The 14,714-nt window shown below is 43.9% G+C and overlaps 1 protein-coding gene across 2 annotated transcripts in view; it reads right to left on the bottom strand.

Annotated features, from left to right (window-relative positions):
• The window catches only part of LOC101053214 (uncharacterized), a 28,427-nt gene extending 13,976 nt beyond the window's left edge, over positions 1 to 14,451 (bottom strand). For both annotated transcript variants that reach the window (XM_039460727.2, XM_074390392.1), the window contains exon 1: positions 14,260 to 14,451. In XM_039460727.2, coding sequence (XP_039316661.2) covers positions 14,260 to 14,262 — 3 coding nt within the window. In that variant the 5' untranslated portion in view covers positions 14,263 to 14,451. The remainder of the gene's footprint in view (positions 1 to 14,259) is intronic.
• Positions 14,452 to 14,714: the final 263 nt, after the last annotated feature.

Genomic DNA, 14,714 nt, shown 5'->3' with positions numbered 1-14,714 from the left:
CAGCTACTTGGGAGGCTGAGGTGAAGAATCGCTTGAAACCAGGAGGTGAATGTTGCCATGAGCCGAGATCACACCACTGCACTCCAGCCTGGGCAACAAGAGCAAAACTCCAACTCAAGAAAAGTGACTGTAGAGGACTATAGATACCAAATAAGCACAGACACAATTCTGCCTGCATATTTAGGGGACAGAACGTACTTTGCAGCTCAATCGTGAGTTGACTGGCAGCCTAAGAGGGAAAGTAAAGCTTGGCTGGCACCTTGTCTTGTTTATATGATACCTGGCAATTCTAGACAATGTTTGGGAAACAAAATTAAAATAAAAATTTTCTGCAACCACAGAGAAACTCCACAACAATAGAACAGAAAAACTGTTCTATTAACAATTAGAATGTGACATGCATCACAGTCAATCTGCTTAAAAGATTGCAAAGACAGAAAGTCACCATAATTAGACCACGAACAGAATCATTTACAGCCCCATGTTATACATAGTTCATCCTAAATTCATCTGGCAATTGAGGAGGCGATACATGTTAAGCTAATTTGTTATATTCAATGAAAAAATAAACTTTTCACATCTTCATGACAGAAGGCAGTTTTGAAACTTGAAGCCAGGTGCCTGCATAAGGTAGGTTCTCCCTCTCCTACAGAAATGGTTGAACATGGTGCTATCTTTTTGGCTATTTATATTTTAAAGCAATAGCTCTCTACTCTGAGCATTCGGCTGCAGCATTTCAGCTTGCTATCTCCTAGTGGCTGGTGTCTTCTCTTGACTCCTACCATCTGCCACTGATATGCCCACAGCACACAGCTCACAGCTGGCTGATCACATCTTACGTAAACAGCAGCACTCCAGTGCCACATCAGAGAGTGAGGTCTGAGCTGTAGGAGAAGAGACTGCAGGCCTCCTAGGTAGGACAGTACCTTCACAATAATGGGAACAGGAGCACTGTTTCAGACTCAGTTTCTATTTATAACGGCGACATGGAAAATATAATGCTAAGTTTCCAGCCTGATAGCTCCAAGAGTTCTCACTGTGACAGGCCAACTCATTCACAGACACCATGGGATAGTGATATTGCTTCTCACACAGACATACAAAGCATTAAAGAGAAAAACAGCTCTCAGACTGAGAAAGAGTATATTGAGAGAAAAAAAGAAGTTCATCTTAAGAAAAAATTCAGATAAAAGATTGATCAAGTCAGCCAGAAAATATTTCTCTAAAACGCGTATCTCTGTAAACAGCCAAAGTGCACAGCTATCCTTAGCATGTGAAACGTGAGCATTATGAAGAAAAGTGGCATATTCTCCACAGAATTTTATAAGGTTTCTCTTCCATCTTTGCTGCTCTCTCATCTCCTAGCCATTGAATAGGGGTTCTATACTGAAATACATCTGACAGGTTCCACTGAACTTTTTGATAAAGAATTGGAATCTGACTTTATTCATACAGTAAAATATATCTGAGCTTGCAACATGGCTAACTAAAGCGGTATTATGGTTTTCAGGTGGCCACAACACCCTTATTTGTCCTGTAATAGCAGCACTCCAATTTAATAAAATGGAAAACACTAAAATCATGCTCATCTGTTATTATCCCTATTTGATAAATTAATATGCCTGTCATACTAATATCTACTGTAACAATTTGGTAGTGAATTTTATTTGGATATTAGCTACAAAAAAAGTATAAATAATTGTAATGTACTAGTCATTAGGTATGCAGAATTTTAAAAACTTGTCTGTAAACATAATTCAATTAAAACAATTTATATTTTAAAGCATAAATAACAGTCTGGGCACAGTGGCTCACACCTGTAATCCCAGCACTTTGGGAGGCCGAGGCAGGTGGGTCACATAAGGTCAGGAGTTCAAGACCAGCCTGGCCAAAAGGCAAAACCTCATCCCCACTAAAACTACAAGTATTAGCCTGGCGTGGTGGTGGGCACCTATAATCCCCACTACAATTGAGGCTGAGGCAGGAGAATCACTTGAACCCGGAAGGTGGAGGTTGCAGTGAGTTGAGATCGCACCATTGCACTCCAGCCTGCACAACAGAGCAAGAATCCACCTCAAAAGAAAAAATAAAGTACAAATAACAACATTAAAATGAGATTTAAGGGTGGCCTTAAATTCTTAATATTGTAGAAAATACTGCTTAATTTACATAAATGTGGTTTGTCTACAAACACTACACATAACTATGCTAACTTTTCTGAAGTAATACATAGCAAAATACAACTACAGACTCCACTGTTCAGTGTAGTCTTGCTTTTGCAGTGTACATACTTTAGCCTGAAAATAGTTAGATAATTACCTAGGATAATCAGTTTTCTATCAAAGAAATGACTCTTTTACACCTTATCATTCTTCATTGCTGAATTTAATCCTATCTTTGTGCTCAACTTTCATGTGCTCTTAAAATGAACTTAAACCCAAACAAGTCTGTGTCTACTTTATTTTTTCTGAAGCGGAGCCTCACTCTGTTGCTCAGGCTAGAGTGCAGTGGCACAATCTTGGCTCACTGCAACCTCTGTCTCTTTGGTTCAAGTGTTTCTCCTGCCTCAGCCTCCTGAGGCTGGATTACAGGCGTGCATCACCATGCCCAACTAATTTTTGTATTTTTAGTAGAGACAGGATTTCACCATGTTGGTCAGGCTATTATCAAACTCCTAACCTCATGGTCCCCACCCCCAGCCTCCAAAGTGTTGGGATTACAGGTATAAACCACTGTGCCCAGCCCTGCGTCTACTTTTAAATACTAAAAGTTAAAAAAAAAAAAAAAACTTTCGCCAAAGCAAAAACGAAAGCAATGAATCCGAGATCCTAAAGACAATTTGAGTCAAATAGAGTAACAAAAGGCTTACTTAGCTGTTAATATAATTTACATACATTTCCAAAAAATGTACATTTAATTTAAATACTTTTAAGAAAAAAGATAAACAAAACATTATTTTCAGATATATAGATAATAAGAATAAAAGGTTCCTCTAAAGCTTTCCTCTTAGTTCATTACCAGTAATAGTTTCTTCAAAGGTTAATTTAATTTAAAGCTTTTGCTAATAATCTTAAAGTAGTTGTTAGCCATAATAAAGAAATAAGTGCATCCCGTGTTCTTAGTTCTTACACTTTAACCTAGATATTTGCCCTGACATGTATGGACAAGCCCAGGCAACTCTTAGGTCATAGCTTACTCCCCTTCCTTACTTGAAAATGTTATCACTTCTCTAAGCATTACTCAAGTTACCTCTTTTCCTTTGTTCTCCTTTGCCTTTACTTCTTTAGAAAATTTTGAAGTTTTTAGCCAATTGGGTCAAGCATAGAATGTGAGGTCAGTGCCGGCCAACAGAAACTGGACACAGCAGTAGGGCAATTGCATCACATTATTAAAGTTATAAACGTCCCTGTCTCCTCTGTTCAGCCAGCAAGTTACATTCTTCCTGCAGGAAGTAAAACTAGTATTGCTGAGTAATCCATTGTCTCAGTGTGGATTTCTTCCAATGTCATAAACCTGTTTCCAACAGGTAGAAGAATTAAAGCTCTTAGCCGGGCACGGTGGCTCAAGCTTGTAATCCCAGCACTTTGGGAGGCCGAGGCGGGTGGATCACGAGGTCAAGAGATCGAGACCATCCTGGTCAACACGGTGAAACCCCGTCTCTACTAAAAATACAAAATATTAGCTGGGCATGGTGGCGCGTGCCTATAATCCCAGCTACTCAGAGGAAGCTGAGGCAGGAGAATTGCTTCAATCCAGGAGGCGGAGGTTGCGGTGAGCCGAGATTGCGCCATTGCACTCCAGCCTGGGTAACAAGAGCGAAACTCCGTCTCCAAAAAAAAAAAAAAAAGAATTAAGGCTCTTATTTCTAATTTTATTTTCTCCTAAAACAGCCAGGTCCCTGGACATATTCTTAAACTCTTGAACATCTGATTTTCAGTAGACACTGGCTTTAGAAATCTAAGGAATAGCCGGCCGGGCGCGGTGGCTCAAGCCTGTAATCCCAGCACTTTGGGAGGACGAGGCGGGTGGATCACAAGGTCAAGAGATCGAGACCATCCTGGTCAACATGGTGAAACCCCGTCTCTACTAAAAATACAAAAAATTAAGGCTGGGCGCGGTGGCTCAAGCCTGTAATCCCAGCACTTTGGGAGGCCGAGGCGGGTGGATCACGAGGTCGAGAGATCGAGACCATCCTGGTCAACATGGTGAAACCCCGTCTCTACTAAAAATAGTAAAAATTAGCTGGGCATGGTGGCGCGTGCCTGTAATCCCAGCTACTCAGGAGGCTGAGGCAAGAGAACTGCCTGAACCCAGGAGGCAGAGGTTGCGGTGAGCCGAGATCAGGCCACTGCACTCCAGCCTGGGTCACAAGAGCGAAACTCCGTCTCAAGAAAACAAAAGCCAAAACAGACAAATGGGACCTAATCAAACTCCACAGCTTCTGCACGGCAAAAAAACAGTCAGTAGAGTGAATCGGCAACCAACAGAATGGGAAAAAATTTTTGCTGTCTACCCATCTGACAAAGGGCTGATATCCAGAATTCACAAAGAACTAAAACAGATCTACAAGAAAAAAACAAACAAGCCCATTCAAAAATGGGTGAAGGATATGAACAGACACTTTACAAAAGAAGACATACAGGAGGCCAACAAACATATGAAAAAATGCTCATCATCACTGGTCATTAGAGAAATGCAAATCAAAACCACATCGAGATACCATCTCACACCAGTTAGAATGGCGATCATTAAAAAATCTGGAGACAACAGATGCTGGAGAGGATGTGGAGAAATAGGAACACTTTTACACTGTTGGTGGGAGTGTACATTAATTCAACCATTGTGGAAGACAGTGTGGCGATTCCTCAATGACCTAAAAATAGAAATCCCATTTGACCCAGCAATCCCATTACTGGATATATATCCAAAGGATTATAAATCATTCTACTATAAGAACACATGCACACGAATGTTCATTGCAGCACTGTTTACAATAGCAAAGACCTGGAACCAACCCAAATGCCCATCGATGATAGACTGGATAGGGAAAATGTGGTACATATACACCAAAGAATATTACGCAGCGATCAAAAACGATGAGTTTGCGTCCTTTGTAGGGACATGGATGAACCTGGAAACCATCATTCTCAGCAAACTGACACAAGAGCAGAAAATCAAACACCCCATGTTCTCACTCATAGGCAGGTGTTGAACAATGAGAACACATGGACACAGGGAGGGGAGCATCACACACTGGGGTCCGTTGGGGGGAAATGGGGGAGGGATGCAGGGGTGGGGAGGTGGGAAGAGAGGTAGCATGGGGAGAAATGACAGATACAGGTGAGGGGAAGGAAGGCAGCAAACCACACTGCCATGTTTGTACCTATGCAACAATCTTGCATGTTCTTCACATGTACCACAAAACCTAAAATGCAGTTAAAAAAAAAAAATTACAAAACACTGCTTCAATAAGTCAGACATTACACAAACAAATGGAAAAACATTTAATGCTCACAGATAGAAAAGATCAGTATCAGCCAGGCACGGTAGCTCACACCTGTAATCCCAGCACTTTGAGAGGCCAAGATGGGCAGATCACCTGAGCGCAGGAGTTCAAGACCAGCCTGACCAACATGGTGAAACCCCATCTCTACTAAAAACACAAAATTAGCCAGGCATAGCCAGGCGCGGTGGCTCAAGCCTGTAATCCCAGCACTTTGGGAGGCTGAGGCGGGTGGATCACGAGGTCGAGAGATCGAGACCATCCTGGTCCACATGGTGAAACCCCGTCTCTACTAAAAAATTCAAAACATTAGCTAGGCGTGGTGGTGCGTGCCTGTAGTCCCAGCTACTCAGGAGGCTGAGGCAGGAGAATTGCCTGAACCCAGGAGGCAGAGGTTGCGGTGAGCCGAGATCGTGCCATTGCACTCCAGCCTGGGTAACAAGAGCGAAACTCCGTCTCAAAAAAAAAAAATTAGCCAGGCATGGTGGCGCAGGCCTGTAATCCTAGCTACTTGGGAAGCTAAGGCACGAGAATCACTTGAACGCAAGAGTCAGAAGTTGCAGCGAGCCAAGATCATACCAATGCAGCCTGGGCAACAACAGTGAAACTCTGTCTAAAAGGAAAAAATTGCAAAACTGCCCAAAGAAATTTACAAATCTAATGCTATTTCTATCAAACTACCAAAAACATTCTTTAGAGAACCAAAAAAAAAAGTTTTTTAATTTATATGGAACCAAAAAAGTACCCAAATAGCAAAGGCAATCCTAAGCGAAAAGAACAAAGCTGGAGGAATCACATTACTCAACTTCAAACTATACTATAGGACTACAGGAATCACAGCAACATGATATATACCACCAGTACAAAAACAGACTGAGACCAAATTAACAGAATAGAAAACCCAGAAATAAATGTGGCACACCTACAGTCATCTTTTTTTTTTTTTTTTTTTTTTTAGACAGTTTCGCTCTTGTTACCCAGGCTGATCTCGGCTCACCGCAACCTCCGCCTCCTGGGTTCAGGCAATTCTGCCTCAGCCTTCTGAGTAGCTGGGATTACAGGCACGTGCCACCATGCCCAGCTAATTTTTTGTATTTTTAGTAGAGATGGGGTTTCACCTTGTTGACCAAGATGGTCTCGATCTCTTGACCTTGTGATCCACTCGCCTTGGCCTCCCAAAGTGCTAGGATTACAGGCTTGAGCCACCGTGCCTGGCAGTCATCTTATTTTTAACAAAGCTAACAAGAGAAATGTGGGAAGAATTCCCTATTTAATAAATGGTTTTGTAGTAACTAGTTAGCACTATGTAAAAGATTAAAACTGGACTCCTTGCTTACACTATATCCAAAAATAAACACATGATGAATTAAGGACTTAAATGTAAAACTTAACATTATAAAATACCCTGGAATATAAGCTAGGAAATACCATTCTAGACTAGAAACTGGAAACAATTTTATGATGAAGATACCAGAAGCAACTGCTACAAAAGCAAAAATCTATAAATGGGACCAAATTAAAGAGCATCTTCACAGAAAACATAAAAAACCACAAGAAATTATCAACAGAGTAAACAAATAAGGTAGAGAATAAAGAAAAATATTTGCAAAGTATGCTTCTGACAAAGGTCTAATATCCAGAATCCATAAAGAACTTAAGTTTAAGTCTACAAAAATATAAAATAAAAACAATCTTATTAAAAAGTAGGCAAAGGACATAAACACATGCTTTTTTTTTTTTCTTTGAGATAGAGTTCCACTCTTGTGGCCCAAGCCGGAGTGCGCAATCTTGGCTCACTGCAATCTCCGCCTCCTTGATTCAAGCAATTCTCCTGCCTCAGGCCAGGCACAGTGGCTCACGCCTGTAATCCCAGCACTTTGGGAGGCTGAGGTAGGTGGATCACAAGGACAGGAGTTCGAGACCAGCCTGGCCAATATGGTGAAATCCTGTCTCTACTAAAAAAATTCAAAAATTAGCTGGGCGTGGTGATGAGTGCCTGTAGTTCCAGCTACTCAGGAGACTGAGGCAGGAGAATTGCTTGAACCCAGCAGGCAGAGGCTGCAGTAAGCGGAGATCACATCACTGCACTCCAGACTGGGCAACAGAGCAAGACTCCGCCTCAAAAAAAAAAAATGGGGCTAAAAAGCATATGAAAAAATGCTCATCACTAATCATTAGAGAAATGCAAAAAAAAAAAAAAACAAAAAACCACCACAATGAGATGCCATCTCATACCAGTCAGAATGGCTACTACTAAAAAGCCAAAAAATAATAGATGTGCTGGCAAAGTTGTAAAGAATGTTTATATTCTGTCAGTAGGAGTGTAAATTCGTTCAACCATTTTAAAAAACAGTGTGACAATTCCTCACAAAACTAAAAACATAATCATCATTTAACCCACCTCCTAATTAGGCATATACCCAAAGAATATAAATTATTCTATCATAAAGACTCATGCATGTTCATTGCAGCACTATGCACAGTACCATAGACATGGAATCAACCTAAATACCCTCAATGGTAGACTCAATGGGCTTGCTGGCTCACGCCTGTAATCCCAGCATGTAGTCAGGGTGATGCAGGTGGATTGCCTGAGCTCAGGAATTGGAGACCAGTCTGGGTAACATGGAAAAACCCTGTCTCTACAAAAAATACAAAAACGAAAAAACAGTTAGCCAGGAGTGGTGGTGCATGCTGTAGTCCCAGCTACTTGGGGGGCTTAGGTAGGAGGATTGTTTGAGCCTGGGAGATTGAGATTGAGGCTGCAGTGAGCCAAGATCACACCACTGCATTCCAGCCTGGATGAAAGACTCTAAGACCCTGTCCCCAAAAATAAATAAAAGATTTAACAAAAACAAAATATAGGCCAGGCGCAGTGGCTCATGCCTGTAATCCCAGAACTTTCAGAGGCAGAGGTAGGCAGATCACAAGGTCAGGAGTTCAAGACCAGCCTGGCCAACCCCTCTCTACAAATAATACAAAAATTAGCCAGGCGTGGTGGTGCATGCCTATAGTTACAGCTACTCAGGAGGCTGAGACAGGAGAATCACTTGAACTCAGGAGGCGGAGGTTGCAATGAGCTAAGACTGTGCCACTGCACTCCAGCCTGGGTGACAGAGTGAGACTCTGTCTCAAAAAAATAAATAAATCAAAATAAATACATGAAAATAATGGAATACTCTGTGGCTATAAAACAGGAATAAGATCATTTTCTTTGCAGCAACATGGACGGGAGCTAGAGACCATTCTCCTTAGAAACTAACGCAGAGCTGGGTGCGGTGGCTCACGCCTATAATCCCAACACTTTGGGAGGTCAAGGCGGGTGGATCACGAGGTCAAGAGATCGAGACCATCCTGGTCAACAAGGTGAAACCCCGTCTCTACTAAAAATACAAAAAATTAGCTGGGCATGGTTGTGCGTGCCTGTAATCCCAGCTACTCAGGAGGCTGAGGCAGGAGAATTGCCTGAACCCAGGAGGCGGAGGTTGCGGTGAGCCAAGATCGCGTCATTGCACTCCAGCTTGGGTAACAAGAGCAAAACTCCGTCTCAAGAAAAAAAAAAGAAACTAACGCAGAAACAGAAAACCAAATGCATGCTGTCATTTGTAAGGAAAAGTGAAATAATAACAACACATGGAGACAAAGAGGAACAGACACTGAGGCCTAGTTGAGGGTAGAGGGTGGGAGGACAAAGAAGATCAGGAAAAAAAATACCCATTAGGTTCTATGCTTAGTACCTCAGAGACAAAATAATCTACACCAAACCTCCATGACACTATTTTACCTATGTAACAATCCTGCATGTGTACCCCTGAACCAAAAACAAAAGTTAAAAAGATTCATTGGTAGGGGAGAGTGCAATGTAGGTACGACTGGTGTGTGCTACAGAGAGTGGTGCAGGTGTGGGCTGTCCTTTGATTTATTCATGTCCATGCAGGCAGATGATATTATGAACAGGTGGCGTAGAACCCTACGTTGGTGAAGAAAGCAGGTTGCTGCTACAGATTCCATGTCCGAGAGCGGGGATATGTGAAGAGATGTGTAGAAACTTTCGTGGGCAAGAAATAATAGGTTCAAAAATGCTGTGGTGAAATTCCTGAGAGTGGTGCCTAGTCCCGGGAAGGGTGTGGACACATCAGTGTCTAGTGGTTATGTTTGCGAGTGGGTGGGAATCATGTGGTAGCAGCTATGGGAAAAGGGTGTCTGTTATCAAAGCTTCTTTCCTCTACATTTTCAGTCCTCTCTCACCATAGCAGGAGACCTGGAATCCTAAGGCAATGGGCAGTGTTACAGCCTGTGTACAGGAGAGCAGAGCCTCCCATTCCCAGAAACCCAGAGTTCTATTCCAGGCCAGGCCTCTGTGGTATCTTTCTTCTGGACCCAAATCTGTAGATTGGTGAACACCAAGCAATTCTCCAACACCAACTCATTTTCTAGTGTTTGTATTCTGACACCATCCAGAGTCAGCAAGCATCCTGATTCAGGGCACAGTCCCACAACACTGTCCTCACTGCAGATCTCAGCCACTAAGCTACTGCTTAAAAACTGGGGACTCCCATAACCTCCCTCCAGTTCAGTAATTTGATAGAGCTGCTCACAGACCTCAGCAAAACACTGTACTTAACGTTGACCAGTTTATTATAAATGATACAACCCAGTAAAAGTAAAGTAGAAAAAATGTATAGGACAGAAAAAATATGTGGGAAAAAATGAAGCACAAAGATAATCCTGGTAAGTAGCTGTGATTTATCAAATTCTCCATCCTTTGTGTTCTCCAGGAACAGTTTATGGAAAGAAACACCCTTCCCATTATGACTTAGATGGTGCTCTCTTTTCTTACTTATCACATAGCCAGATACAGACTGAACATTTTCTTTTTCTCATTAAAAAGTCAGCTGAATTTAGCTTCAGTGGTCAAAAACAAAATACCTCTTAATCAAACTTAAGTTTATCTCCTTCCCACAGACTCCTGCACTTTGAGCTTCCTTCAGTCTGAGCCAACATACAACCGCATTTTATATCCCTCCTAAGAACATACTGACTTCAGGGTAAAACATTCTCTCATCTAAAATCTAATTTTTTTTTTTTTTTTTTTTGGGAGACAGAGTCTTACTTTGTCACCCACGCTGGAGAGCAGTGACACTCAATTCACTGCAACCTCCATCTCCCAGGTTCAAGCGATTCTCCTGCCTCAGTCTCCCTAGTAGCTAGGATTACAGTCACCTGCCACCACACCCAGATGAATTTTGTATTTTTAGTAGAGGTGGGGTTTCACTATGTTGGCCAGGCTGGTCTGAAATTCCTGACCTTAGGTGATCCGTCTGCCTGTCTCCCAAAGTGCTGGGATTACAGGTGTGAGCCACTGTGGCCCCCTAAAGTCTGATTCCCTCCATTTGCTGTTCCCCTCCCATCTTCTTTCTAATCTTGTTTGCTCCTCCCTATGAAAGAAAGCCCAAGGCTGGCCTCGGTGGCTCACCTCCCAGCACTTTGGGAGGCCTAGACAGGCAGATCACAAGGTCAGGAGTTACCAACCTGACTAACTTAGTGAAACCCCACCTCTACTAAAAATACAAAAATTAGCCAGGTGTGGTGGGACGCACCAGTAATCCCAGCTACTCAAGAGGCTAAGGCAGGAGAACTGCTTGAACCCAGGAGGCAGAGTTAGCAATAAGCCGAGATTGGGCCACTGTACTCCAGTCTGGGTAACAGAGCATGACACCATCTTAAAAAAAAAAAAAAAAAAAAAAAAAACCGGAAGTGACAAAATTCCTGAACTCACTCTGGGAGGAAAAAAAAGGTAGAAGAATTTTTAACAAACAGAGTATGCAATTATGTATTAATTTTTTCCTGAAACTCTCCTCTTTTATGCCCTTTGTAAATATTTCTTACTTTTCAGGCCCTGATAAAATGCAAGTCAAAATAAGTAAACAAATCTTTTCAAGGTGACAAACCCAGAAAGTGGCAGTGCTGATCATAAAACACATTTGTCAGTAGGTGTGGTGTCTCACACGCCTAGCACTTTGGGAGGTTGAAGCAGGTAGATTGCCTGAGCTCAGGAGTTCAAGACCAGCCTGGACAAAATAGTGAAACCCAGTCTCTACTAAAACACACACAAAAAAAACTGGCCAGGTGTGGTGTTGTGTGCCTGTAATTCCAGTTACAAGGAAGGCTTCGACGACAGGAGAATCGCTCAAACCCAGGAGGCAGAGGTTGCAGTGAGCTGAGATCATGCCACTTCACTCCAGCATGGGCAACAGAGCGAGATTCAAAAAAAAAAAAAACAAAACAGATTTGTCTGACTCATGTGTCTAGACAGGTCACCGAATTACTTGAGAGATTCTCCCACCCCATCCAGCTTACTTAAGCGCTCAATAACCACCCTCTCAGAAGACAGTGCACTGTATCTCAGATGCATCTTATTTTGCAAGTCCTTGTACCACCTCAGCAGGGTCAGGTTTTTTGTGTCTTTTGGGATACTTTTTTTTTTTCTCCGCAAATCTAAAACGATTCCTGGGGACAGAAATAATTTTGGTGTTTTCCTCCCAATACCAGCATGTGACTGGCTGACCAGCAATGTTTCTTCAAGAAATGAAAGCCAGGTTGAGTGAAGACAACCTTAATATCTCAAAGGGTAAGCTTTTCAAAGGAAGAGTAGCCCAGGAGATGCCTCTCAGCCCCAGGGCATCCACCTGCTCCCTTGAGAGAACACATTCCATAACTCAGTTTGTCCTGTGAGATAAAATGACCCAGGAGACGGTCTTCACTAGACACTCTAGCAGACATTGCCATGGTAGGTATCTTTCCCCAGACAGTACTTGAAACCCAGGACGAGAAAAAAAACTGAAGGGTGGCTGAGAACACATCCCCCTATAAAGTTTCCAAAGGGAAACCAACGGTAACCCAAAAACTTTCTGATAAGACCTCTGTGCCTAGGAAAGATAAAAAGAAAAGAGGCACAGAGATTTACAATACAATGTCAGAGGATTATATTCTTTGCTTTCTACTCATGAGAAATACTTACAACAGAAAACAAGTCTTTTAAAATGTGTTAACAAAAATGATAAAATATGACATCGAAAATGTACACTAAAGGACACAGTTGATTATATTTATTAGGAAGGGGAAGCTGGCATTTGCGAATGTCAGAAGAAACTGAAAATTTAGTATTTTGCTGCAAGCCAGGTTTTGGTTGGAGGAATGGCGGATGGGGGGTTGACCTTGTGACCCTGCTTAGGACATATGCGAAAACTGCAGGGGAAAATCACTCCCCTGTGGATGTGAAAATAATTCAGTGGCAGGCAATTAGACTGAGATGGCTCTAGTACCTGGGTTCCCACTTTAAACTAAACTAACTCGCCGGGCGCGGTGGCTCAAGCCTGTAATCCCAGCACTTTGGGAGGCCAAGGCAGGTGGATCACGAGGTCAAGAGATCGAGACCATCCTGGTCAACATGGTGAAACTCCGTCTTTACTAAAAAAATACAAAAAATTAGCTGGGCATGGTGGTGCGTGCCTGTAATCCCAGCTACTCAGGAGGCTGAGGCAGGAGAATCGCCTGAACCCAGGAGGCGGAGGTGGCGGTGAGCCGAGATTGCGCCATTGCACTCCAGCCTGGGTAACAAGAGCGAAACTCCGTCAAAAAATAAATAAATAAATAAAATAAAAAACAAAAAAATAAAATAAAATTAACTCAAATGCATTTTGCCGGGTGGGATGGGGGAGGCGTTCGGTGTAAATTACACTGCAGGGAAACAAAATTCAGGCTTAACCAAATGTAAACTGCTAATTAACCTTCGATTATAGGAACAGGAAATTTCCACCTTAATTATACAAATTAAAAAACGACATAACAGTGCCTAACCAATTATTAAACTTGTTTTTTTTTTTTCATTATGCATCTTATAAGAGTGTTTCCTTCAAGCTCTTCCCATGGACCACAAACTACAAACCATGGCTGGGTGCTCTAAAATTCCTGAATTGCTCTTCGATTAAATTCTTTAATATTTTTACCTTGACTCCCATAAATACTTTTTTTTTTTTTTTTTTTTTTTTGAGACGGAGTTTCACTCTTGTTGCCCAGTCTGGAGTGCAATGGCGCGATCTCGGCTCACCGCAACCTCCGCCTCCTGGGTTCAGGCAATTCTCCTGCCTCAGCCTCCTGAGTAGCTGGGATTACAGGCATGCACCACCACGCCCAGCTAGTTTTTTGTATTTTTGGTAGAGACGGGGTTTCACCATGTTGACCAGGATGGTCTCGATCTCTTGACCTCGTGATCCACCCGCTTCGGCCTCCCAAAGTACTGGGATTATAGCCGTGAGCCACCGCGCCCGGCATGATTAAATTCTAACATATTCGCGGTGACTTCCATGAATTTTTAATTTAAAAAAAAAGGGCCCGGGAACCCCACGGACCGAAGCCCTTCCCACGGATGAACCCCGCAGCCCGGGCCAGGACTCTCCCCGGACGACCCTCCCGCGGTCCCCGCACAGCCGGGGAGACGCGGCCCTGCGGGTGCCGCGCTGCCCGGAGACGGCTCCAGGCCGGGGCCGAGTCGCCGCGCAGGGAGGAGGCAGGACGCCCGGTCCGGCCGCAGCCGCCATCTTACGTCCGAAGGGGGCCGCGGGCCGGGCCGCGCCGCGGAGAACTCGGGCCGCGGGTCCGGGAGCCGCCCGCGGGGAGGCCCGAGCCCCGCCGTCGCTTCCAGCCGGTTCCAGCCAGGCCCCCCCCCTCTCGGGAGGCCGACCCGGCGGGCTCACCATGTCCGGGCTTCAGGCGGTCGCGGCGTCTCAGCCGCGCAGCTCCGAGTTTCTGCAGATCACAGGGTCACGGGGCCGCGGCCTTTCCGGGCAGAGGGCGCAGAGCGGCGAAGACACGACGCCACGCTCCGGCGGCGGGAGACACAAAGGCCCCGCCGCATCCCGGAAGCTGCGTCCCCGACTGGGCAACGTCTGAGGCCCCGCCCCGTGTGGCCCGAGTGCCGGAAGCGGAGCTCGGCGCGGGCGGACTGCCGACGCTGCAGCGTCCTCGGGCGGGGCGTCCTCCCGGAGCGGGCCGGGCCCATCCCGCAGAGCACGTGCGTTTCACCTTGTGAGTAAGGCCGCCTGCAGTGTAAATAACCTATTGTGTGGCTGTTCACAAAAGCAAATAAGGTAATAGCGAGTACTCAGATTTTTCCAATTTTATGACCTTCCTGGCTTCTGGTTTTTAAGCA

The sequence above is a fragment of the Saimiri boliviensis genome, chromosome 20 (genome assembly GCF_048565385.1).
Source record: "Saimiri boliviensis isolate mSaiBol1 chromosome 20, mSaiBol1.pri, whole genome shotgun sequence".
Classification (NCBI taxonomy): domain Eukaryota; kingdom Metazoa; phylum Chordata; class Mammalia; order Primates; family Cebidae; genus Saimiri; species Saimiri boliviensis.
The sequence above is the reverse complement of the archived record's forward strand: the minus strand, read 5'-3'. Positions and strand labels throughout refer to the sequence as shown.